This window comes from Pavona decussata, unplaced genomic scaffold, assembly GCF_977016875.1.
Source record: "Pavona decussata unplaced genomic scaffold, jaPavDecu1.1 SCAFFOLD_98, whole genome shotgun sequence".
Lineage (NCBI taxonomy): Eukaryota > Metazoa > Cnidaria > Anthozoa > Scleractinia > Agariciidae > Pavona > Pavona decussata.
Genome location: NW_028145514.1, coordinates 1,425,120 through 1,453,075, shown reverse-complemented (window position 1 = coordinate 1,453,075; position 27,956 = coordinate 1,425,120). Strand labels below are relative to the sequence as shown.

General features: G+C 38.7%; 1 protein-coding gene and 1 non-coding gene across 5 annotated transcripts; one reads left to right on the top strand and one right to left on the bottom strand.

Annotated features, from left to right (window-relative positions):
• Positions 1-43: 43 nt before the first annotated feature.
• On the bottom strand, positions 44-27,852 carry LOC146472568 (uncharacterized). Of its 4 annotated transcripts, none has more exons than XM_085119323.1 (14): positions 26,764-27,852; positions 25,718-25,835; positions 23,934-24,158; positions 22,799-23,281; positions 20,450-22,483; positions 19,200-19,571; positions 15,929-16,120; positions 14,309-14,539; positions 13,507-13,845; positions 12,834-12,884; positions 12,086-12,139; positions 10,904-11,041; positions 1,681-2,247; positions 44-1,076 (listed from the first exon to the last, which is right to left on the bottom strand). In XM_085119323.1, exons 2-14 carry the CDS (start codon positions 25,803-25,805, stop codon positions 406-408), a joined length of 5,445 nt encoding a protein of 1,814 aa, XP_084975449.1. In that variant the 5' UTR covers positions 25,806-25,835; positions 26,764-27,852; the 3' UTR covers positions 44-405. The 4 variants fall into 4 exon arrangements, with proteins under 4 accessions (XP_084975449.1, XP_084975451.1, XP_084975450.1 ...); XM_085119325.1 differs by having other exon boundaries at positions 12,086-12,130; XM_085119324.1 differs by having other exon boundaries at positions 14,309-14,536.
• On the top strand, positions 12,311-12,383 carry Trnat-ugu (transfer RNA threonine (anticodon UGU)). The gene has a single exon. It is a non-coding gene; the product is annotated as a tRNA-Thr (tRNA).
• Positions 27,853-27,956: the final 104 nt, after the last annotated feature.

Here is a 27,956-nt window from a genome sequence, read left to right as displayed (position 1 = left end):
ATTCATTTTTTGTTATAAAAAAGGACAAGACACACCGTTTTTCGTTAAAAACATTTATATCAGCTTCTCTTTTGCACCAGTTAAGTTCATTTAATTTCTTTTATATATTTATAAAGACACCGACACGTGTGCCATTCAAATGGCAACAAGTTACCCCTTTTTGGTTTGGTTTAACTTTTGAAATGACCCTACAATACTATTTCGCTTGTTGATTCATTGAGATCAGGTCACTTTAAAAGGTGTCAGTTTATTCTTACACAAAATTGACGAGACGTTGTTATGTCAATTCTGAGTTTTTCACTCTCCTTTATTCGGAAGCGGGGTGAAGACTCACTAACAAGGGATGGCGGATGAGCATAATTTTGTCGGCCTATTACAGACCCTCGTTATGAAGAACAATTCATTCTATAAATACTTCAGGGCTTGAGGAACTTTTTGCAGCTGTTTTTCTACTCTTTGTCGCTTAAACAGAGGTACACGAACAGTAAAGGAAACCAGTTTCGGTTTATCAGCGCAGTATTTCAATACAAACCGAACTTCAGAAGGGTCGAGCTCCCAGTTGTACATAAAAAACTCGTCTAAAAGCCCAGCAAAGTTTTTAGCATCCGGGAAATGCCCTCCTATCAACATTCGACCCCAGGCAACATTAAGCTTCGACTTGTGAGCATTGTTAAAACTCGCTTTCAAAAGACCATTTACATATATTTTCGCGTCACCAGATTCAGAGCTGTATGTAGCAGTCACGTGACTCCAAAGACCTTCGGGTATGACGACATCGTCTGTTTTTACATCAAAGATGACGCCACTGTTCGAGTTTTTGTGTCGCCAGAGAAGTTTCCCATTCACTACTTCCAAGTTGTAGATGTCATGCCATTCGTCGTTTTTATTGCTGACGGCTTGGAAGATAGAATGGCGACCCTTGGTTTGGTTTAAGCTGATCCAGGACGCTATTGATATCGCGGAAGTCGGTTTGTGGTGAAATGTTCGGCCGTCAAGGTACACTCCAGGCATTTTGTCGCTTGATGCGTCTAAGCATGCGCCGCATTTGTCACAACCGCTGTTCAGTACGTGCGCTCCTGGAAGAAAAAAATATTTTTAGATAACATCGTTTACAAGATTTATACTTGGGGAATTTAACAAGAGAAAGACAAAGGATTGCGAAATTCGTGCATCGTGTGTGACGCGATATGAACAGTTTCTTCTTCAGTCTTATTCGGTTATTAGTTTTATAGAGTTTTGACCGAATTAGTAAATTGTTATACTGTAAGTCCTTAAAATACTTTTCGTTTTTCCTACGAAGGTTTCCATTGATTCAAGGACGATTGATTGAAGTTAAAGGTTGATGATCATTGTTAAGCACTGACAAAAACGTCGGCCATCAAAGCACTCTCTTGTGCTACGAATCGTCCACAGAAAAAGTACGAAAAAAGAAAAAAGCTATGTTAATTTTAGTCAGCATAAAACCATTTGTCGCCGTATTATCTGGTGGGTTGTTTTCATCTTTCTGCCACAGATTAAATATTAGGGATAACTATTCTATAACTGTAATCTGAGAATTAGTTGTAGTGCTTACACTAAGACAATTTATTATTTAGTTTGTAAGTTTGTTGCTATTAAACGATAATAGAAAAATACAAGTTTTATCAGCCCAGCTAATATACAAGTTCCCATATCACTTGCCTCCATTGATAGTAGCATTGTTGTCAAGGCCTGATTGGTCCATAAGTTGATGAGTGGTCGTGTTGACCTTTTGGAATCCAAAATGAAGAACCATTCTGTTAAACTCGCACTTTCTGTAAAGAACTCTAACTTCTGCAGGAGAAATCACGCGATCAAACATAAACACGTCATCTAAGAAAGAAATGAACTTGTCGCCAAATTTCTGTCCCATGCCAGTAGCCGTAAAATCATCCGGTAAACCTTGGTTTTTCTTTCCAACTGTTTCGGAGATGAGTTTTCCATTGACATAAACTCGCGCAATGCCGTCGTTTGAATCAAATGTTCCCGCTAAATGAATCCATTGATTCTTGGGTACTTTCACCAGTTTTCCGCCACTGTGCTTGGTATGTGATCCCGCTGCGGGTGATCCCGCGTCTTTATCACCTACATCAAACCAGCGAACAAGACCAGGCTTGCTGGATTTAACCCACATAGCAATAGAAGCTGCTTTAGTCGGCTTTCTTGTAAAATGTTCCGCTTTATACATCACTTCACCCTGCTTTAGAATTGCCACTCGTCCACAAGAGCCTGGGATAAAACAGCAATCCTTCATGTAACTCAAGAACAAATTTTCACTTGTTTGGAGTAACATTAATTCTAGAGTTCAATTTCTCCTGAAGAATTACAGGGGATCTGCACTCATATATAAACTGCGTTTTAACGGGGCACTGTCACGATGATATTGCTGTATTTTGGTCAAACCAGATCAAATATTTCAAGTAAAAATCCATCTCAATCCTGATCATCCGGAACCAAAAGTAATAATAATAGCTCTAGTCTCCGTGCACTGGAAAGGGAATTGTTGACAAAACTGAAACAATATGCTAACGTTTCCATCCATAAAAACATATTTTTGGCCATTCAAAGTAACACTACTAATAGATGACATCGCGAATTAAATAAACAGACTCAAACTTCCTATGAGCATATTGAAACTTACTGTATTATAACTGAAGGGCGACCTTTGAATGGCCAGGTCTACACCATAACGTTTTCAGAACTTCCGTTTCTTATTTCTCTGAAATTACCGAAATAATTAAGTCCACAATACGTTTCTGTTTAGTTCTCGTTCTCTTCATAGCGAGTTCTAACTCTGTTTTCATTGGGCAAAAACATAGCAAAATATTTCCCTTCACACTTCAACACAGGTGTTTGTGCAAATGTGGTAACGCGTGCTATGTTTCTTTATCGCTAAAAATTATTCACATGTGCCATGTCTCTTTCTTGCTAAAAATTATTTCGCGCACTAAATCTTTCTATCGCTAAAAATTATTTTCAGGAGCTACCTTACTTTCTAGCTAAAAATTATTTTTCACTATATCTCTTTATCGAAAAAAATAATTTTCGCGCACTATATCACTTTATCGCCAAAAAATTATTTGCGCACGCTACGTCTCTCTATTGCTAAATATTATTTGCGCGTGATGTCTCTATCGCTAAATATTATTTGCGTGCGCTATGTCTCTATCGCTAAATATTATTTGCGCGCGTTACGTCTCTCTATTGCTAAATATTATTTGCGTGTGCTATGTCTCTATCGCAAAAAATTGTTTGCGTATGCCGTCTCTATCGCTAAAAATTTTATGCGCACGCTATGTCTCTCTATCGCTAAATATTATTTGAGCGTGTTATCTCTCTATCGCTAAATATTATTTGCGCGTGCAATGTCTCTATCGCTAGATATTATTTGCGCGTGCAATGTCTCTATCGCTAAATATTATTTGCGCGTGCAATGTCTCTATCGCTAAATTTTTATTTCCGCGTGCAATGTCTCTATCGCTAGATATTATTTGCGTGTGCAATGTCTCTATCGCTAAATATTGCTTGTGCGTTCAATGTCTCTATCGCTAAATATTATTTGCGCGCGCTACGTCTCTCTATTGCTAAATATTATTTGCGTGTGCTATGTCTCTATCGCTAAAAATTGTTTGCGTGTGCTATGTCTCTATCGCTAAATATTATTTCCGCGTGCCGTCTCTATCGCTAAAAAATTTATGCGCACGCTATGTCTCTATCGCTAAATTTTTATTTGCGCGTGCAAGGTCTCTATCGCTAAATATTATTTGCGCGTGCGATGTCTCTATCGCTAGATATTATTTGCGTGTGCAATGTCTCTATCGCTAAATATTGCTTGTGCGTTCAATGTCTCTATCGCTAGATATTATTTGCGCGTGCTATGTCTCTCTATCCCTATATATTATCCGCGCGTGCAATGTCTCTATCGCTAGATATCATTTGCGCATGCAATGTCTCTATGGCTAAACATTATTTGCGTGCGCTATCCCTCTATCGCTAAATATTAATTACGCGCCCTGTCTCTATCGCTAAGAATTATTTTTGCATGCTATGTCTCTATCGCTAAATATTATAAGCGAGTGCTGTGTCTCTCTATCGCTAAAAATTATTTGCACGTGCTATGTCTATTTAACACTAAATATTATTTGCGCGTTCTATGTCTCTATCGCTAAATAATATTTGTGCGCGCTATGTCTATCGCTAAATATTATTTGCGCGCGCTATGTCTCTTTATCGCTAAATAATATTTGCGCAAGCTATGTCTCTATCGCTAAATAATATTTGCGCAACCTATGTCTCTATCGCTAAATATTATTAGCGCGTGCTGTGTCTCTCTATCGCCAAAAATTATTTGCACGTGCTATGTCTATTTAACACTAAATATTATTTGCGCGTCCTATGTCTCTATCGCTAAATAATATTTGTGCGCGCTATGTCTCTATCGCTAAATATTATTTGTGCGCGCTATGTCTCTTTATCGCTAAATAATATTTGCGCAAGCTATGTCTCTATCGCTAAATAATATTTGCGCAACCTATGTCTCTATCGCTAAATATTATTAGCGCGTGCTGTGTCTCTCTATCGCCAAAAATTATTTGCACGTGCTATGTCTATTTAACACTAAATATTATTTGCGCGTCCTATGTCTCTATCGCTAAATAATATTTGTGCGCGATATGTCTCTATCGCTAAAAATTATTTGCGCGCGCTGTCTCTTTATCGCTAAATAATATTTGCGCAAGCTATGTCTCTATCGCTAAATAATATTTGCGCAACCTATGTCTCTATCGCTAAATATTATTTGCGCGTGCTATGTCTCTATCGCTAAATAATATTTGCGCGTGCTGTTTCTATTGCTAAATATTATCTGCGCGTGCAGTGTCTCTATCGCTAAATATTATCTGCGCGTCCTATCTCTCTATCGCTAAATATTATCTGCGCGTGCTATCTCTCTATCGCTAAATATTATCTGCGCATGCTATGTATTTATCGCTAAATATTATCTGCAAGTGCTATGTCTCTATCGCTAAATATTATTTGCGTTCTGTTTCTGTCGCTAAATATTATTTGCGCGCGCTATGTCTCTATCGCTAAATATTATTTGCGCCTGCTCTCTCTTTATCGCTAAATATTATTTGCGCATGCTGTTTCTATCGCTAAATGTTATTTGCACGTGCTATGTCTCTATCGCTAAATATTATTTGCGCTTGCAATGTCTCTATCGCTAAATATTATTTGCGCGTGCTATGTCTCTATCGCTAAATATTATTTGCGCGTGCTGTTTCTATTGCTAAATATTATCTGCGCATCCAATGTCTCTATCGCTAAATGTTATCTGCGCGTGCTATCTCTCTATCACTAATTAATATTTGCGTTCTGTTTCTGTCGTCAAATATTATTTGCGCGTGCTATGTCTCTATCGCTAAATATTATTTGCGCGTGCTCTCTCTTTATCGCTAAATATTATTTGCGCGTGCTGTTTCTATCGCTAAATATTATTTGCGCGTGCTGTTTCTATCGCTAAGTATTATTTATGCGTGATGTTTCTATCGCTAAATATTATTTACACTTGCAATGTCTCTATCGCTAAATATTATTTGCGCGTGCTATGTCCCTAACGTTAAATATTATTTGCGCGTGCTTGGTCTCTATCGCTAAATATTATTTGCGAGTGCTGTTTCTATCGCTAAATGTTATTTGCGCGTGCTGTCCCTAACGTTAAATATTATATGCGCGTGCTGTTTCTGTCGTTAAATATTTTATCTGCGCGTGCAATGTCTCTATCGCAAAATATTATTTGCGCGTGCTATCTCTCTATCGCTAAATATTATTCGCGCGTGCTATCTCTCTATCGCTACATATTATTTGCGCGTGCTGTTTCTATCGCTAAGTATTATTTGCGCGTGATGTTTCTATCGCTAAATATTATTTGCGCGTGCTCTTTCTATCGCTGAATATTATTTGCGCGTTCTGTTTCTATTGCTAAATATTATTTGCGCGTGCTATGTCTCTATCGCTAAATATTATTTGCGCGTGCTCTCTCTTTATCGCTAAATATTATTTGCGCGTGCTGTTTCTATCGCTAAATGTTATTTGCGCGTGCTATGTCCCTAACGTTAAATATTATTTGCGCGTGCTGTTTCTGTCGTTAAATATTATCTGCGCGTGCAATGTCTCTATCGCAAAATAATATTTGCGCGTGCTATCTCTCTATCGCTAAATATTATTAGCGCGTGCTATCTCTCTATCGCTAAATATTATCTGCCCGTGCTATCTTTCTATCGCTAAATATTATTTGCGCGTGCTGTTTCTATCGGTAAGTATTATTTGCGCGTGATGTTTCTATCGCTAAATATTATTTGCGCGTGCTGTTTCTATCGCTAAATATCACTTGCGTGTGCTGCTTCTATCGCTAAATATTATTTGCGCGTGCTGTTTCTATCGCTAAATATTGTTTGCGCGTGCTATTTTTCTATCGCTAAATATTATTTGCGCGTGCTATCTCTCTATCGCTAAATATTATTTGCGCGTTCTATCTCTCTATCACTAAATATTATCTGTGCGTGCTGTTTCTGTCGCTAAATATTTTCTGCGCGTGCTGTCTCTATCGCTAAATATTATTTGCGCGTGCTATTTCTCTATCGCTAAATATTATCTGCGCGTGCTGTTTCTCTCGCTAAATATTTTCTGCGCGTGGTGTCTCTATCTCTAAATATTATTTGCGCGTGCTTTCTCTCTATCGCTAAATGTTATCTGCGCGTGCTATCTTTTTATCACTTAATATTATTTGCACATGCTGTTTCTATCGCTAAACATTATTTGCGCATGCTGTTTCTATTGCTAAATATTATTTGCGCGTGCTGTGCATTTATCGCTAAATATTATCTGCGCGTTCTATGTCTCTATCGCTAAATATTATTTGCGTGTGCTATGTCTCTATCTCTAAATATTATTTGCGGGTGCTATGTCTCTATCTCTAAATGTTATTTGCGGGTGCAATGTCTTTATCGTTAAATGTTATTTGTGCTTGCTATCTCTCTATCACTAAATATTATTTGCGCTTGCTATCTCTCTATCGCTAAATGTTATTTGCGCGTGCTGTTTCTATCGCTAAATATCATTTGAGCGTGCTGTTTCTATCGCTAAATATCATTTGCGCGTGCTGTTTCTATCGCTCAATATTATTTGCGCGTGCTGTTTCTATTGCTAAATATTATTTGTGCGTGCTGTTTCTATCGCTAAATATCATTTGCGTGTGCTGTTTCTATCGCTAAATATTATTTGCGCGTGCTGTTTCTATCGCTAAACATTGTTTGCGCGTGCTATTTCTCTATCGCTAAATATTATTTGCGCGTGCTATCTCTCTAGCGCTAAATATTATTTGCGCGTGCTATGTCTCTATCGCTAAATATTATTTGCGCGTGCTGTTTTTATCGCTGAATATTATTTGCGCGTCCAATGTCTCTATCGCTTAGTATTATTTGCGCGTGCAATGTTTCTATCGCTAAAGATTATTTGCGCGTGGAATGTCTTTAACGCTAAATATTATTTGCGCGTGCTATTTGTTTATCGCTAAATATTATCTGCGCGTGCTATGTCTCTATCGTTAAATATTATTAGCAGGTGCCATGTCTCTATGGTTAAATATTATTTGCGCGTGCTGTTTTTATTTCTAAATATTATTTGCGCGTGCAATGTCTCTAGCGCTAAATATTATTTGCGCGTGCTGTTCCTATCGCTAAATAATATTTGCGCGTGCAATGTCTCTATCGTCAAATAATATTTGCGCGTGCTATGTATTTATCGCTAAATGTTATATGCACGTGCTTTGTCTCTATCTCTAAATATTATTTGCGGGTGCAATGTCTCTATTGTTAAATATTATTTGTGCTTGCTATCTCTCTATCGCTAAATATTATTTGCGCTTGCTATCTCTCTATCGCTAAATGTAATTTGCGCGTGCTGTTTCTATCGCTAAATATCATTTGCGCGTGCTGTTTCTATCGCTAAATATCATTTGTGGGTGCTGTTTCTATCGCTAAATATTATTTGTGCGTGCTGTTTCTATCGCTAAATATCATTTGCGCGTGCTGCTTCTATCTCTAAATATTATTTGCGTGTACTGTTTCTATCGCTAAATATTTTTTGCGCGTGCAATGTCTTTAACGCTAAATATTATTTGCGTGTGCTTTCTCTATCGCTAAATATTATTTGCGCGTGCTTTCTCTATCGCTAAATATTATTTTCGCGCGCTGTTTCTATCGCTAAATATTACCTGCGCGTGCTATGTCTCTATCGCTAAATATTATTTGCACGTGCTATGTCTCTATCGCTAAATACTATTTGCGCGTGCTTTCTCTATCGCTAAATACTATTTGCGCGTGCTGTCTCTATCGCTAAATATTATTTGCGCGTGCTGTCTCTATTGCTAAATATTATTTGCGCGTGCTATGTCTCTTTCGCTAAATATTATTTGCGCGTGCTGTTTCTATCGCTAAATATTATTTGCGCGTGCTATGTCTCTATCGGTAAATATTATTTGCGCGTGCTTTGTCTCTATTGCTAAATATTATTTGCGCGTGCTATGTCTCTATCGCTAAATAATATTTACGCGTGCTTTGTCTCTATTGCTAAATATTATTTGCGCGTGCTATGTCTCTATCGCTAAATATTATTTGCGCGTGCTGTTTCTATCGCTAAATATTATTTGCGCGTGCTATGTCTCTATCGCTAAATATTATTTGCGCGTGCTGTTTCTATCGCTAAATATTATTTGTGCGTGCTATTTTTTAATCGCTAAATATCATTTTCGAGTCTTGTCTCTATCGCTAAATGTTATTTGCGCGTGCTATGTCTCTCTATCGCTAAATATTATTTGCGCGTGCTATGTATTTATTTCTAAATGTTATATGTACGTGCTATGTCTCTATCTCTAAATATTATTTGCGGGTGCAATGTCTCTATTGTTAAATATTATTTGTGCTTGCTATCTCTCTATCGCTAAATATTATTTGCGCTTGCTATCTCTCTATCGCTAAATGTAATTTGCTCGTGCTGTTTCTATCGCTAAATATCATTTGCGCGTGCTGTTTCTATCGCTAAATATCATTTGTGGGTGCTGTTTCTATCGCTAAATATTATTTGTGCGTGCTGTTTCTATCGCTAAATATCATTTGCGCGTGCTGCTTCTATCTCTAAATATTATTTGCGCGTGCTGTTTCTATCGCTAAATATTATTTGCGCGTGCTGTTTCTATCGCTAAATATTGTTTGCGCGTGCTATCTCTCTATCGCTAAATATTATTTGCGCGTGCTATCACTCTAGCGCTAAATATTATTTGCGCGTGCTATCTCTCTATCGCTAAATATTTTTTGCGCGTGCAATGTCTTTAACGCTAAATATTATTTGAGCGTGCTTTCTCTATCGCTAAATATTATTTTCGCGTGCTGTTTCTATCGCTAAATATTACCTGCGCGTGCTATGTCTCTATTGCTAAATATTATTTGCACGTGCTATGTCTCTATCGCTAAATACTATTTGCGCGTGCTTTCTCTATCGCTAAATACTATTTGCGCGAGCTTTCTTTATCGCTAAATATTTTTTGCGCGTGCTGTCTCTATCGCTAATTAGCATACCTCAGTGACCGACTATCGCGTAACACGCAATCTGATTGGCTACACAGGTGCCGTCTATCGATCGATAGACGGCAGTTTGTCAGAGCGCGCGCGATTTAGTATGCATCATTGCACCAATATATCAAAATTTATGAAATAAAAAAAAGATTTTTTTGCTTCATAGATCGATCACTGAGGTATGCTAAAACAATTAGACGGCTCGCTCTCGGTTTCTATCGCCTTTGATAGTTGGCTCGGGGCTTCGCCCCTCGCCAACTATCAGCCGATAGAAACCTCGAGCTCGCCGTCTAATTGTTAAATATTATTTGCGCGTGCTGTCTCTATTGCTAAATATTATTTGCGCGTGCTATGTCTCTTTCGCTAAATATTATTTGCGTGTGCTGTTTCTATCGCTAAATATTATTTGCGCGTGCTATGTCTCTATCGGTAAATATTATTTGCGCGTGCTGTCTCTATTGCTAAATATTATTTGTGCGCGCTATGTCTCTATCGTTAAATATTATTTGTGCGCGCTATGTCTCTATCGCTAAATATTTTTTGCGCGTGCTATGTCCCTTTATCGCTAAAAATTAACTAGCGAGGCAAGATAGCACGCGGAATAATTTTTAACGATAACTAGTCATACAATATAGCGCGCGGAATAATTTTTACGATAACTATTATTCCGCGCGCTATGTTGATTCACTAGATATCGTTAAACATTTGTCCGCGCGCTATGTTCTTTACTTTTATCGCTAAAATTGTCTCGTGTAGCGTTATGTGCCATTGCACATTGCCATTAAGTCGTGCGCTATGTTGCTTTATTATATATCGTAAAAAATTTTCTTCGCGCTATGTTGCTTTACTAAACGTCGTTAAAAATTAATTCGCGAGCTATGTTGCTTTACCAGATGTCGTTAAAAATTAATCCGCGCGTTAGGTTCTTCACTAGATATCATTAAAAATTGTCTGCGCGCTATGTTCTTTACTAGACATCATTAAAAAATTGTCTGCGCGCTATGTTCTTTACTTTTTATCGCTAAAATTGTCTCGTGTAGCGTCACGTGCCATTGTTCTGGTTTGCGTCTGCAAACAAACATGTATTTTGTCTTAATGCATTTCTCCCCTACATCTATCAACTCTGTCTTAATTATAAATTCACATACAAAACTTAAAATACAGAGAAGATTAATGCTATTGGTTTATTTCTTGGTTTTACTATATAAAGTGGCTTTGTTTTCAACTAGCTTAAAAATGAGGAACTGTTACTATACCCATTGTCCGATTTGATATTTCAGCTCCATTGACAAGACCGGCGTCATTTTTGTTGCCCGATTCGTCGTCTACAGTTTGTGCTCCAGGTTTCACAGGCTTCAGTTTATCAAAGTTTAGATGCATAACAGCGCTTTCAGCTAAAAAACAAAGGAAAATTCTTTTTGACATATATACGTACCAACATAAAAAAAAACATGACAGACAGAAGTAAAAGGCCGGGCATTTGCACGTTGTTTTAGCTTTGCAAGAAGACGCCAGTTATAAAGTTCAAAGACTGAAACTCTACTTAACCATTAAAGGAAACGAGCTCCAATCGTATCACGAACTAGCACGGATAATTGATGTCGACCATAACACATTTGGTCACAAATTTCTACGAAGAAAAATTCCGCACTTGTGGCGAAATTGTGTCTGGTTCACCTGCCATTTTGCCGTCGCTGAAAACTGCTGAGATGACAGTTAGTTGCAATTTAACAAACTGAATGTGGTTGATATTTTCAATTGTTTCAACTGAAATAAACTTTGAAGGTTTGGGTAATGTCATTTAGAGAGATTGAGAATCGCGTTTACGGCAAACGGCAAGCGTGTGATTCGCGTTTACGTTTGTCATTTCTATCGTTTGCCGTTTGGCATAAACGTTATTCTGTATCTTTATATTAGTGATTGATAGCGAGAGAACCAAGCCGATAAATGTTCAAAGTAGTTTTGTAACAATGGCAATTTGTCTTAAGTGAAAGGAACTTAGATTAATTTGTCAGGTTCACAAAACGAGATCATGAAAGTAGAACACTTAAAATGTTGTCTCCTTTGTTCCCAGATCGTTTAGTACCCTTTGAAAGGCATATTTAGGTCAGCTGATGCAGTTTGATCTTTTCTGGTGCTTTAACTGAAAAATTAAGTTGCAGAAAGTTTTAGGAAACGGAATATTATTTCCCGACTTTACGAGCTGTTGTTGGCTTTTACCCTTCCAAAATTCGACAGGAATAGGCTTTAAGTCTTCAGTGTTAAAAATTTTAAGCTGATATTTTGCCGAAGAAAACTATAGATTTTCTTTAAATTTAAATCCGAATTTCTGAGGCGATTAAGGCTATCCGAACAGATATCCACCGATATGATCCGTTGAGTTCATTTATTTGTGCATGTCTTCATTAGCTGCTGATTACCAGTAGTAAACAACTTACATAGTTTCTTGATGATTTCCTGTCTTAGTGTTTCTGAACTTGGCCCTGTCGATATTGAATAGAAAATATTGTTTTAGTTAACGTATTTACGATAATTTGCTACAAACGTTCGGTTTATCAAATCTTTCATCTCTTGTTCAATGATATTTCACAAATTCACTCTAATTTATTCATCCTCCACAGGCATATTCAGTACAAACTCAAAAACTTAATCTGCTCCCAGTTGGCTTGATAGCTCAGTTGGTAGAGCACTGCACCTGTATCCCAGAGGTCATGGGTTCGAATCCCGTTCAAGCCTAACATTTTTTCAGGTATTCTTTTCGCAAACCTTTTAATGCGTTCATAACTGCGATGGTTACTGATATTTCATGTATTAACTCTAATTTATCATTATTACTCTTAATATTGCTATTTTGGCTCGAAAGTGAATGGGATGTGAAGCCACTCTAGTAAAGAACCTTGGCTCAAAAAGGCACGAAAGACCTTTAGCGTGTCTTTCTTACTATTCAGCGTGGGCATCGTAGTCTTATTTCCTTTATGAAATCAAATTATATTTCTGAAGCAAATGTGACAGTCTGACAAATTTTGATAAAAACACAATACTCCACGAAAAAGTCACTTCACAAATTCACTTTAAACTTTAATTTGAATGGTACTTTCGTTTAAAGATGAAAAGGTCAAAAAATTAAGTCAATTGTTAATGTTGAAATTGGAAAAGCTTTGTTCCGCTTCATTACAGACTAGTTACCTTGCTTGGGTGGAGCGACTGGAACACTCGCCAATTCCTCTGTGGTAGTTTCTGAGGATAAGAAAGTTACAACAGGCATGTGTTGAAGTAAACGTTATACATCGGTACAAAAATGTTGACTACTACTACAACAGTTGACCAGCTGTTATGAAATGTTCTATGATGCACTATCATCATCCCCGTCTATGAGAGATTAATGACCAAAGACAGCCTGAGTTCAGTTTTCAATCAACAGAAAAAGAGACGAAAGTTCCAAATGTGTTAGACTGAAAAAGATGAATTTTCGAGATCTTAACAAGCACTCCAAACCGGAGAAAATATATTGGTATTCTAGCACGAAATATTTCGGTTTACTAACTAAAAAGTTATTTGCACAAACACGACATTGTTGAAATTCTGACGACCTAAGCTATTTTTGCTTCTTCATTTTTAAGCGACTGCAAAACCCGTCTTGGAAAAAGAAGACTCCAAGTACTGTCTTTCTTTCGCTTCGTTTTCATTGAGGTCGATGTCCAGAGAAAGGAGATATAATCTACTTACAACGATAGTTATAGTTATGATAAAATAACAACCCTCAAGTAAATTAGTTCCACCGGCAGACAAGATGGTCACGTGTATAATGTGTTTCATCGCTTTCATCATGAGCAGATCAAGAAGATGACCGCTTACAAACCTTCTAAACCATCCCGAAGTTCCTCGTGCTTCTCGTTCTTCTCATCTTCTGTCTGGTGACCTCGTGAACTATCCTCCGACGAATCTGACTGTGTTTCAGATTCCGTTGGCTCTGTTTCTGATTCTGAATCATCTGATTCCTTTTGCTCTGGTTGGCTCGATTTGGTGCTTTCATCTAATTGGTCACTTTCCTTGACGTCATGAGGGGCGTTCTTTTCTGGTTGGTTAATCTCAACAGTATCGTCGTCCAAACTGGGTGCATGGTGCTTTGATGAGTGGTGATGATACCCGGGTGGCGTTTCGTACGAATCGTCCTTTATTGCGTTTTCGGTTGTGTCAACTGATTACAAAAGGAAACGATGTCCAGATATGAAAAAAAAAAACCACTTGTTTCTATAATGTTATGGAAGCGATAACAGAAAATAAAAGCACTAGAAATGCTGTCGAAACAAATAAACCGTTTAAGCCCCAGTATCAACATGCATTTTTTTTCTCAATGTTCTCGAGTGGATTTGTTTGAACATCAAGACATTCTATCCCTGGTGATCATTTTCTTTCTTCTACTGATCCATGTGTTTCATCCAGTAATGATATTGTAGGTTAATTTTCGATGTTGATCACTGGAGTTTCAAGGGCTACGCCCAATTGAAATGTTCCCATAGCTGTTATGAGCTCTCAGTCTTCTACTTCATGCAGCTCTTTGTCGTACTTCACTAAAAGGGAGTTGAAAGGTTGGAACTGTAATACTATAACCTGCAATAAACATAAATCGCCTACGTTTGGTTACGACTTTATTCATTCACCTGCAGCGTGCAATCCTTCATCATTTGACACTTCATCTCCTCCCCTGTTGTACCCAATGATTCCCTTTCCGTTTACTCGTCCCAGATCATTTTCGTTCACCCAATGCTGCCTGTGGTGGGCTCTGGGGCGATGGTGTCTCCTGCCTCCGGTGCTGTATCTCAGGTCAGTAGGGGATTGAGCAACATCCAGATTACCTGGTTGAGCAACGGAGTCCTCATCATCCTCGTCTTCTAAAAATGAAAGAAATTCATTTGATAACAAAAGGAATTCAACAACTCGTGATACAAAAACATTATATCAAATGTGCTACTATACAAAACGATATATGTAAGAACTAGAATGAACTGGAGGTTAAGCCATTGCTCACATCCACGAATGATTTGACCCTCATCTGAGTTAATTGACCGCATGAAAGTGGGGAGATTAACCATTAACTTTCAAAGGTGACCAAGCACAAACCTAACGTTCTTTTTCGTTTTCAAATTTACACATAAGGAATATTAAGTTTACCCGGGACCTTCAGAGGTGTCTCGCGTTTAAGCGATGTAGCGCGTCCAGTTTAAACTGTAGTTACCTAAACCCCTATATCAAATTAAAGCTTATAGAGCTGACTATCAAACCATACCAAGAATTTTGAAATAAAATAAGTTGTCGAATTTTTCACGACCTCTAATTGCGAGCGTCCGAATCACCTTTTTAAAGCTACAAGTCTAAGTGAATATTGTTTTTTGCTAATTTAATTTGCTCCTCAGTTTCCTGACCCAAAGCGCTAAAAAAACGTGCCTGCGTTTTGCCATATTCAATGGCAGTGAAAAGTTACAGAGCATTTTTGAAACAGGATGAAAAAAATGTGGAGTAATCGTACGAAAATCACTCTCGAAAAAAAATATTTCGAAAGAAAAAATTTGCAGACACGTTTTTGTTGTTTATACGTTAAACTAGCTAGTGTCCAAATTTGAAGGCAAACGAACAAATTCCTTTTGAGTTTTAGCTCTTTGAAGTGGCTCCTCCATGTGAAAAAAATTTATTCGAGAAAACAGCGCTAAAAATTCGGCAATTCATTTTATTTCAAAATTCTTGGTTTAGTTGGATAGCCAGCTCTATAAGCTTTAATTTGATATAAGGGTTCAGTTATCTACAGTTTAAACCGGACGCGCTACATCGCTTGGACGCGAAGACACCTCTGAAGGTCCCGGGTAACCTTAAACTGTTCAGTAGAATTCACTTCAATAGGTCGCCCCACATCCAAGTTGAGGCCACATTAACTGACTAAAGGCTTGTCTATGGGACTTAAATTCCGTGCAGATTCTTTAAGTTTATTGTAATGGCGGAAACTGTTATGTAACGGAAGCTTGTCCTCAGAAATCCGAGCTGTTGCTGACTTTCCGAAAAACCCAGCTTGCCTTATTTCGTTCTCTGAAGACATTTTTCTAGCTTTGAATTATTTTATTGCCATGTTACGTAAGTTTGTGGTGCATTTCAAACCTCCCTACAAAAAAAAAATAGTTTTAATTTAACGATAATGAGGAATTACTTCAAGAAAGCGAACCGTGGGTGTCCCTGTTCACCTTCTCTTGTTTGTTGTTAAAAAACGTTCAGTAAAGCCAATTGCCTCATACCTGAGGCATAATGAAATTTCCTATGTTTCCTTGGCTGAGCCCTCAAAATGTCAGCTCCCTCGTCCTCAGAGAAGTCATTATCTAGTCCCCACACCTTCTTGTCATTCTCGTAAGCAAACTTGTCATACTTTGGCTCGTCTGGAAGGTCATCTTCGGGTGCATAGTCATTTCTAGGAACGTCCCCTCGCGACACTACAACGAAATAGCATGATGCATCTAACAATGATTATTACTAAAAAAAAAACAGTTACACAACGGTAAAGTTTCTTGCAACAACATATTTTGCTGTATTGTAGCAACACTAGTAACCTTCATGTTTCATCAGTAGCCGCTATGGTAAAATGAATAACGGAAAATTTTGGAAGTCAATAAACAGGGTTTTTCTTCATCTTCTCGTAAGGTACCAATCAGAGAGGATTTCCCAAAGCAGTTGTTTAATTTTAAAGCTTAAATTGGACGCTGAAATCTCTTTAAGCTCCAGAAAAAGGCGAGTCGTTTTAACCAATCAACATGATCAACACGGCACAAGAACTAGTACTTAGAAACGCCACTGGCAAAGTGGCACTGTACAATTTTCAGCTACAGTAATAGCCCGCGTATAAGAACCTGGGTTTTAAGAACCTGTTAAGCTAAAATTTTCATTTTAAGCCCCCTCCACATAAGAACCTATTCAGGCTAAAATTTTAAGTTACGTTCTTATCAGTGAGGTTGCTGTGAAAGCGTATTGGTAGAAACTGCTGAATTAAGATCATTATCTATTTAAAAGTAACTTGACATAACTTTTTTTTTTTTCAAGCTTAAGTGGCCATGTTTTTTGTCTATTGTGTTTGCCATTATACTGTATTATGAGATGATATTTATAATATATATAGTATATTCAGATGAAATTCATATGAAAATATAAGAACCTATTTTAAGAACCTTGGTAGCCTAAATTTGCTTTAAGTACCATTTACATAAGAACCTATTTAGGCTAAATTAAAAAATTCAGGTTCTTATACGTGGGCTATTACTGTATGGGATTCTGGGACCTAATTCACAGAGCCCTCCTAAGTTAAGATGTATTCTAAGTATTGTTTCTTTACAAAAGTCTACTGTTGGACTAAGAATTGTTTATTGTTAGGTCTTAATCTACGAGGGATTCGTTGTTACGGGCATTTTTCAGTAAAAGTAGATTTCACTCAGTTTAGGAAATATCGGAGCGCCTTTGTAACCGTCAAGTAAAACACATAGGTGTTGAACACCTGCTGTTCTTTCCAATAAGAAACGAGCTTCAGTTTGTAAAGGCGCGAAAAGTAATTTTTTCAGAACTTCCTCTATTTGTTTACTAGTTTACGCAAGTGAAATTGAGTTGTCGAAATACTATTGGCTAAGGGTCTTATATGAGAAATGTTCTTCAGTAAAAGCTCCTGAGTTCTACCTGTAACAGAATGAGTCAAGATCTGCAATAAACGCTATGTTCCTGCGAAGAAGATCTGGTCCACTCAGTGATGTAAAAGATCCCGATAGGTAGCAGGGCACCTCTCTCTTAGCCACAGGGCTAAAATGCCCCAAAAGCCCCTGTTGCAAATGGTGGAGAAACCGTGATCTCAAGTTATCTTCACTAAAAGAACAACGATGAACAGAAACACCCGAGAAACTGAATGGAAAGGCCAGTCTCCCTCAGAGACGACCCTCTTTTTTGAGTGACAACCGGACAGTCAAAAGAACTTCAACAAGGATTAGCGGTACAATTCCAAGTTAATAAGAAGAACAAAGACCAGGACATGTCACCAAAAGAAAAAGAGAAACAAAGGACTGTACTTGATATAACCAACAAGCCAGCATATTCAGGCAGTTTTGCTATTCTTCCCTGTAGAGAGGATAGGATTACCTCCATCAACTTATCTGATCATTGAGGAGCAAAGTGGAACACAGATGAAGAGTAAATAGATTGGACCGCATTTCAAATGAAAGATTTTTTTAACCTACAAACAGCAGCCTTCAAGTTCGTTTGGTTTTTGAAATTGACGGTAGTGTTGTCGTTACGTTTTCAACAGAAAATGGAGTCGCATTCTAACGTTTTGAAAGAGTCGCGATTTTTATGACATTATTTACAGTATTTATTAGCCGCGAGTGCCGTCGTTTTATTGTGTTTATTGAGCGCCAAGAGAAGCCCACGTTTCCAGGACGCCGAGAGTCCATGTTTCCCAGTCATGAATGTCTGTTGGGTTTAAATGAAGAATTCAGTCGCTACATAAGTTTGAGAATACATGATACTTTCCGATCGTTTAAGTTTCAGATAAAATTAAGGTTTGTTTATTTGTTAAGAAAACTGAATGTGTAATGTTATCTTGTTTTCCGAACTTTAAAGTTCAGGTTCATTGCTTAATTAATACAGCTGAGGACAGCTGAAACTAAGAAGGGAGGAATGTTACGGGACATTTTTCACTAAAAGTAGATTTCACTCAGTTGAGGAAATATCGGAGCCTTTGTAACCATCAACTAAAACACATAGGTGTTGAACACCCGCTGTTCTTTCCAATAAGAAATGAGCTTCAGTTAAAGGCGCGGAAAGTAATTTCTTTAGAGTTTCCTCAATTTGTTAAGCTTACGCAAGTGAAATTGAGTTGTCGAAATACGAAATGAGCTTCATTTTGTAAAGGCGCGAAAAGTTATTTCTTTAGAATTTCCTCGATTTGTTTAGCTTACGCAAATGAAATTGAGTTGTCGAAATACTATTGGCTACGGGTCTTATATGAGAAATGTTCTTCAGTAAAAGCTCCTGAGTTCTGTCTGTAAGAGAATGAGTCAAGATCTGCAATAAACGCTATGTTCCTGTGAAGAGGATCTGGCCCAGTTGATGTAAAAGATCTCCCGGTAGGTAGCAGGGCACCTCTCGTTTATCCACAGAGCTAAAATGCCCTTAAAGCCCCTGTTACTTATCCTAAGTATTGTTTCTGAACAATAATTGTCTATTGCTATACCAACAAAAGGATGTTATAGACAAACAGTACTTAGGACACGCCTGAACTTAGGAAAGCTTCGTTAATCTGGGTCCTAGATGCTCAGTTCTTACACGCCAACACCTTCCCCCTTTCTTCACACCCTCCCCCCCCCCCCCCCTCCACCACCCCCAGACACCTTCTTTTACTGGGAAGAAAAAAAGTCGAGTTAGCTATCAGTGGTTGGACTGGCTGCCGACAATCCCACCGCTAAAGAAACGTTTTCGTCTCTTGAGAGAACAAAGTATAATTTATTATTTTAAATAAACAAATTAAAAGACACTAACTCTCGCTCCCAAAAATATCATCTGACAAGTGCGACCTTGAGTTCACATCCTCAAAATCTTTGTACACTTGACTCGCCGTGAGAAAACTCGGGATCTTCTTAGGCGCTGCCATAGGAACATCAACGGTTATGGGCGGCAAGTGAGCTGGATCAATGGACCTCATGTCGTTCTGGGAATAGCCAGGCATGTTTAGAGATGTTCGATCAGGCAGGACGTGTTGGTATGGACTCAAACCTATCATGTTACCGAGTTGATTTAACTGTCCAGGTGAAGTGCCAAATTGAAGTCCTTGGTCCTGGGTTTGCTGGGGTGTGAATATAGACTGTGGGATCTGGTTGAATGCTTGTTGTAATGGAAGTTGAGAGCGTACGTCTGTAAGGGAAAATGAAAGAGACATTACGTGTTTTAACCCGTTTATCAAAGGACGTGGTGTGTCAAGGAAAGACAGACCTCACAGGACTAAACCGAAAACTTGTCTAGTCAGCGAAGTCGCTTTAAGTGGTCGAACACTCTCTGCCTCGCACCCTCTCTCTCTCTCTCTTTATCTCTCCCTCCCGCCTCACTTTGAACTGAAGAAAGAAACTGGAGGGAGGACGTTTTCAAGTTCGTTCATTTCATGTATTTATTGTGGCCGTTATCCAATTCCCTGACATGAAGCGGCTACCTAAACTTTCAACTTTGTTACTGCTGGCTATTGTTAATGAAGCAAATTAACAAATGCAAGTTGCTAAGAACTACAGTTTAGTGGTCAAAGTTCAACAAAATGCATCATTTTGACGCAGTATGCCCTTAAATCCCTAACAAGGTCTTCATGCCACTTCATTCCGCTTTACGAGAAAACTTCTATCAGATGATCATAAAATGAGAACCTGAGGTCAATGCGTTTACATGTTTAATGTAATATCTTGTGGCTGAAGAGACTACCACAAAACCATCCAAAGACCAATGAAGAGAAAGGCCAACAATGGCTTACGCTTGAGAGAGGAGCAAACAGCTTGACTAACTTCTATTTGACAGATAGACTGCAAGACAGTTGTTGTTGTTGTTGTTGTTGTTGTTGTTTTTTTGTTTTTTTTTTTTCATTCTAAATTGACGTAGAGATACACGAATCGCCAAAAGTGGGAGATCACCAAGCGCGAAATCTTTAAAAATGTTTCGTTTGGAGACCTCTTGTCCGTTTCTACAACGGACCAAAGTAGAAATTACTGAACGTTTTGCAGGGTAATAATTCACAAAGTATTTAGTGTTACCTTGCTGTCCTACCAGTGACATGGGGTCTATCACTTGGGGAGGTTGGACGAGCTGTGGTAAGAGACTTTGGAGCGGCTGAGTGGGTAGAAACGGTTGGACAGGTTGCTGTAACTGTGGCATCTGTGGCAAGTTTGGAAGAAGCCCTTGGCCTGTCAGCTGACCAGGAAGTAGTGCCTGGCCAAACTGCTGTGGATAGTTGTTGGTTTGCATGAGTGGTACCGGAGCAAACATTTGTCTTCTTTCTCTGGCATGAGCAGGCTGTAAATCTGCCTTGTGCTTGTTAGGCAAATGGGGAAAAAAGTATGTTTTGCCCTTCTTCCTTGATTTCTTGTAAAACTGCGTTAGTCCAGATTTGGGTTGACCTTTGCCATCTTCTGAAATTCGAAATGCAGACAACCTTTGTCTACTGACGTTTGGTTTTACATCTTTTCTTTGTGAGTTGTCCTCTGCACGTCCTGTCCAAATCTTACCCTTCCGTTTCCCAGAAGGTATAAATCCTATCTGCGTTGGAACTAGAGGTGCTCCTGTTGGTAGATCTGTCTTCATTGGCAACGTCTTAGCTGGAATAAACCCAGACTGAGTTGGAACATAAGGCGTTTTAGTAAAAACCGATTTGGTGGGCATGGTGGGTGGAATGAACGCCTCTGAGGAGGACAATAATCTGTTTTTACTGGAAGTTGGTCTGACAATTTGTTTGTTCTGGTAGAAAACCTTGGCAGTTTTTGCGATCCTTCCAGATTGTGTTGGAACAATGACGGGAACAGTTGAAGATTGTTTTTCAGCATTACTTTGCGTCTGTGAATGAATTTGCCCTGCCTGGGTGGGTAAAATAGCTGGCACATCTGTCTGCTGAGTGTCTGAAGATTTAGAAGGCGTTGTCGAAATGCTAGTCTTGGCAGCCGGTGTAGACGAAGGTTCCAAATGATCACCAAAAGCACTTCCAAGGGGTGAGAAAATATGTGCTGGAAGAAGTTTAGCACCAGATTCCTTTAAATATCTGAACCCTGGGACTTGTTTTTCTGGGTTATTTGACCTTGTCCGCAACACGCCTGATGTTTTGGTGTACCTTGGTGTGTTACCAATTTGCTTTATCGATGACCTTTCACCAAGCATGGAATCCACTTTTTCTAAAGAAGCTAGTAGTTGTTTCTCAGCTGCACGTTGCAAATCTGCAGTGATTTTGTCCGGACTAAGGACCGAGGATTTTAATTTTCCAAGCACATCCTTAGTGTGTAGCTTTGGAGCCAAAGAAGCTAATTTACGTAAGGCTCCATTGTCATGCAGCAATGCCGACAATGATGACTGCAAAGACGCATTCCACTTGATTTTCTCAAGGGGTGCTTTAAATGCTGATAACTGTGGATATAGAGTTTGTAGATATTCTGCTGCGGTATATGGTTTCTTTAACAATTGGTCACTTTTCGAACTGTAAACTGTGCTATTGTCCAAAGAGGTGTTCGACGTGGCCAATGACGCATTTGAAAACCTTTTACTCCCCGAATAATTCTGAGAGAAATTATTATTTTTCAAGTCATTTGACAAAACGGCTGTCTTTGTATTGTTTGAAGACGACGCTAAACTTTGATCATTTACTCTCGTGGAATTCACGTGAACGGAAGATGCGCTAGGTAAAGTAAGAGCTTTTCCAACTTTACGAAATGACGACGTACTATTTTTCTCCTTTACCAACGGTTTTGTTAGTAGAGAAAGTGATGGCTGTGATTTCTGCTTATGCATGCTAACTGGTCGTGCCTGGTCCAGAAGGAAATTTTCGTTATTGTTCGTGGCTTGCTGTGGGCTTTTTTCTTGGTCAACCGGTGACAACCGGGATTCTTGTTTTGGCATGCCAGCTTGGTGTTCTTGATTCAGTAGAAACTGATAACTGGTGTTGTCTTTGTCGTTTTTCTTTCTGTTGGCATTCTGGAGCGGTTTCTCTTGGACAATGGGTTTGTTCTTCCAGTCCACGTTGGTCAGCTGGTGAGCTGTTGTCAGACCTTCTGAAACAGCTTGTCTTGAAGATGTGAGCATGTTATCTGTGGAATGTAACTCAGTTTTTAGACTTGTAAGGAAAACAACTTCAGACTTGAGGACACCGTAACATGTTCGTCTTTCATACCATAGATTTTAGGGCCTAAGTTGAGGTCGTGAAAGTGGTTAGTCTTTTGATGGATCCCCATGAACATTTCAATGAAAGCTATTGATTGTTTCCTTTTTTTGCAGATGAAAAGGTTTATTCCTGAAGTCAATTTAATTAATTCAGCGCTCTAATATCTAACATCTCACACGGTGAAATTCCGAAGATAAGCCCCCCCCTTCCCCCCACCCCCCAAATCTCAGATTTGGCCTACCTTCTTTCCAAGTGTCTTTTATTATAGCATTTGCTATGTCATTTTCGCTGTCCAAAAGAGGCTGGATTCTTTTTAAGTCTTCTTTCGATGGACCTGTATCCGCATACGTAGAATCTAAGTAAGGCGGAGTTTCCTGGCTCTCGTTGGGTTCAAAGTAATCTACCTTGTCAACGGATTGTGGGTTATGCAGTGAATTATACTGCCCTTGTAGGAATGCCAGGTTCTTAGAGCTCAGTTGATCCCGGTTTACTGCATCATCAAACATCTCGTTTGGAACAACAGGCATTGGTTGCGGTGAAAAGAACTGGTCTTGTCGTGTTAAGCTTGTTTCAGGTGATGTCATTTGGTTTGGATTTAAAGAAAGTGTACCTTCCCCGCCTGACAACTGTGTTTGAAGAAACGCGTTCTCCTCAGGTAATGCACCATTCCACGATGAGGGCATTAGATCCGACATAAAAGGAAGCTGAAATCTTTTTGTCTTCCCTGTAGATGATGGGAATATATCAAGATCACACACACACGCTATGTTCTAAAATTCTACAGCTCTACAGCATGTGACAGAAGTCTTGGAATACCCACAAATTTATCTGATTTTAGTTCTCCTTCTTAACAAAATATATTGCTAGTTAGAAAATCACTTTGTTATAACTAATGAGTTGGGTTGAACGGCAGAAGTCAACCGCTTTATAGGGAGCACTAGCAGCGCAAAGTGCCGAATGTGAGGACACCCTGCGGAAATTGCTTGCAGTCTATAAAATTACAGAGTCTCGATTATCCACGAGATTATTTATTACACAGAATAGAAAGACAGTTGTTAAAAAAAAACCAAAACATTACTATAGTGGCGAGGAGACCATGATTAAGGCTTGTGAACGCACATGCATTGAGATAAAGGTACAAATACGTTTTACAAGGAGGGAAGTTGAAAGTGTTTGTGTCAAAGAGTGATATAGCTATGGAATTGCATATTTAAATAAAACACGCCATCAAAGTTTGCAGGTCTACGGGCAAAAGGGAGTTTGGTAACTGTAATAGACTGGCCTACAGGTGGGCGTATGACTTAAAACTTAAAGAAAAAGTTCTTTGATTTAAGTGAATCTTTATCTTAAAGAAAAAATCTTCAATCTAAATAAACCTTTGTCAGTCGGTGTTGCTCTGTTCTTTTCCGTTATGGCATTTGCTGGCAATATGGCAGGCGCAGGAGCTATGAGGGGAGAGGGCGCAATGGCCCCTGCTGGAGGGACCGCACCAGCGTCAGGCACTATCCCAGATGGTAAAACAATAGGTGCTGGAAGAACGCTGTTGGATTCTGCCATCAGCACATCGGATGAACCCAAGTACATCTGACGCCTGACCGCATCTTGCAAACGAAAATAGCAATTGAAGATCTATTAGATGACAAGCACTTTTTCGAAATCTTTTCTCACGACAAATCATCGTAAAACTTAACTTATTGATCACATTGATTCTTCCTCTTAGCTTTCAAGTAAACAACCCATATTAACGCTTCAAGTGTCCAATGCGAGTTTGCAGACACCAGAAACTGAGTCGTTAGAAACGTTTGCGAGAAAAATACTATCTTTATGGCACGTTTTCTTCGAGAACACTTGGAATGGCGTTCGCACGAGTATTGTGTTACCTGTTCCAATTCCGAAATCATCTAATGGTATTCGGGGCAGAATGAATAAGATAAACAAGATTTCATTCTGTTTTCGGAATGGGTGTTTTCCTTTCTGTATTTTTCTAATCATTCCCTTCTCTTCATTTTCATTTCAGAAGAGACCAGAAAACGCGTCCTTTATTCTCGCAGACATTTTGACTTTTTTTTACTACCGCCGTTTGCCAAGGCTCAGGACGAGAGAGCGAAGCTGTTCCACAGAAAATCTGTCTTCGTACACTTCCAGGTCTCAGCAGACTAGGAGGAACAAAAGTTGAACCTTTCCAGACTAGTGTAGGCAGTTTCACTTTGCCCGGTTGAAAGAAAATTGAAAAAGAAATCTCCTGGAAAACTCAATACTAGCCCGGCGCTAGAAAGGGAAGGGAAGAGCTAGGGGAATATGGCACGTCTCTCAATATCAGAATTCTAGTTTAGCTGGCTTGGAGTAGGAGGACAGCTGGATTTGTACATCTCTCGTATCAACGTCTTACAATTGGTTTCTGCGACAATATTTCAACATACACATGCCTTGGAAAGAAACGTCTAAACAATGCGCCAAGTCTAAATCTGAGTCATCACGATGACACAAACCAGGAAATTAGCTTTGGCCAAGATGCACCTTACCTAACCTTGCAGATATCTTCAGATGTTTCAACCGGTGCCTTAATATATACATTCACCTGGATAGCTAGCTTTTGTGTGGCTCACTAGGAGAATATGCTAGCAGGCTAAAAAGGTCACTCAAACGACTCGTTGATTAGCTGGCTGGCTGGGAGACACAGTTGGGATGCTATGATGGAGAACAGCCTTTTTTCCGCTATAGATTTAAATGATATAGAAAAAGACGATGACCATTTCTGATCAACTAATTAGGCGTTTTCTGAGTGATATGGGTCACTTTGCCATCCCAAAAAGACTACAAATTTAGTTTGTCACGTGGCAACGACGGCATCGTAATTATTACCAATAGGCAGAAAAAGTTGTACTTTCCAAGGATATTACGCGCGACAGACATTAATTTTATGAACGAATCGGTCAATGACATTTAAGTGAACCATTTTCGCGAGTTTACAATAGTCAACAGACCACAGTGAATGTCTTTAACTGTGCCAAGAATCGCTTGATATAGAACACCATTACCTTTTTTGTCAATTTTAGGCTGCCTTCGGGCCTTAACGGCAAATTACCGCATATGTGGCACTTTGATTCCTGTCTATAAAAAATTACATGAATGACTTTTCTATAGTCTTTTGTAGACCTACCTCCACTATGAGCGTTTCCAGATAAAAATAAGGCGCCAAAGATGAGGATTAAACTGAGGAAGGCAGTATGCCAAGAGGATTTCTCCATTGCTGCAAGACGGTCACGTGACAACGTACACTAAGCAAAGAGAAAACGCACATTTACAATCTCATTCGGAATAACCTAGGTCAAGGCAATCACGTATAATTATGTTATTCAGACTGAATGCTAAAGAATGATTCAACCTGTCAAGACCTGGATTTAAACAAATGTCAGAAAGTATTGAATCTTATTATTGTTTAGCATTCTGTTGCATAACATCGGTAAATAGGCCATTTCCGAGATGCTTTGAACCTCATTACGAAAGCGAGGCTTTGCGTAAAACTTTTCATATGAAAATTAGTTTTGTTCGTATATGAATGAAAACTAATTTTCACAATAAAACTAATAAAAACCCTTACAACCTTTTGTAGATCCAGATAGGCTACTGCCACCTAGTGAAATTGCAGGATACTATTTGATTCCCTAAAATTTATTTGAAATTGCTTGTTGAGGGGACATATTGATTAAGTTGTCCTTCTACGCTGCCTTAGAAAAGGATTATCATCAATACCATTCCTTTACTGGCGCACCGAGTGTCTCAAAGGGCGGGAACAAACAGCATACGTAGAACGAACTTTAATTCTTTTCCACCTTCATGAATTCGAATGAATCATATTAAATGCAATTGGTGTTGCTTGTATTTTTGCTTTGTTGATCCTGTCCGTCAGACATAAAAGCACAGTCAAGATCGAAGGCCCGGTCCTTCACGACACACGATAAAACAGTGCTTAGGTTTTAGTCTTACAAATGGCCGGGGTTACGGCTCCAATAGCAACAAGCACAAAATTGTTTTGAAATTCACGGGATCCTAATTTGACCAAATTGTTCAATATTTTGTTGCGGGTAAGATTCAACTTTTGTCCGACAACAGGTATTTCACAGGTAACCGCAACAAATCTCACATAAATAACTACACGGCAAGTTCTGTAACGAAAAATAAAACTCTAAAGTTGGAGTTACTCACAATAAACTTGGGTTTCCACCATACTTCGCGTAAATCCCTTTGCGGTGTTTGCAGTGAGAAAACTTCATTCAGTCGCCATTTTGACTTCCTGTTGATTACATCACTTTAATTTCATTTATTTATTTGTTAGCGCTCGGCTGACTCGCGACGCTTTAACATCCGGGTTGTTTTCATTGGAGCGATTAAGTAGAACCTGGTACAAGGCTGAGTTGAAGCCTGCCCGAGCGGCCAATAAACAACTTAAAATTAAATGAGCTTGGTGACAATATTTCTCTCCACATTAACAAACAATGGCAAATCAGATCGGCGGGTAAATCCACTCAGCCGAGAGTTTACACTTTTAATTATTTCAATCTCAACGTTTTTTTGATTTACCAAAGTTCTTCTTGTTGAAAATCAGATAGAAATAAATGTTTCAATAACAGTAGTGCTCTATTTCGTTGTAACTCTTTATCTTTTAAGTATTCCAAGTAAGAAACACGAGTTTCTGTTAGCTTATCAAGATTATTTTGACTGAAAATGACGCAGAGAGTTTTCAAAAATGCTCGAAGTAGTTGTCGAGGACGTACGCGTCTGTGAGTTTTGTTTAGAAGGTCACTCTTTTTCTAACGTTTTCTATTTTTCTTTATAAATCTACTCTCTTTTTCGTTTTCTTATTAGTCGAATGAGACCGTACTGAGAAAACAGTGTTTGTGCGGCTGATAGGTGATTGACTTATTTGACAAGTTCATACACACACAGTTCAGTAACTGCCGAATCACCCTTGTTGAATTGAGAGGAGATAATAAATAAATTCAAAACCATGAAAAAGGTAGCAGCAAAGCCTAGGAAAATCAGCACAAATAAATTAAATAAATAAATCACTTTATTTTTAAAGTGCCAATGAATTTAGCGCAGAGCACTATTAAAATTGGGGACACTTTTCAGATCGAATTGGAATTTAGAAGTGTTGGTTTTTGAGGAGAGGGGAAAACCGGTTAGTGTGTACTTCGGCTCCATTAATAACCAATGAACATAGACTGCTCGAGCTCCAAAAGATTTTCACCCTTTTGTTTTGACTTAGAATTCTTTATCTTTATTTTGAAATTAGCATTAAAAAAAAAATCATCGAACAACCGGTTGCCCATTAGCATGACATACACTCAATACAGTAAGAACAGCTTTGTCACAAGAAGGATTCGTGACTAGATCAA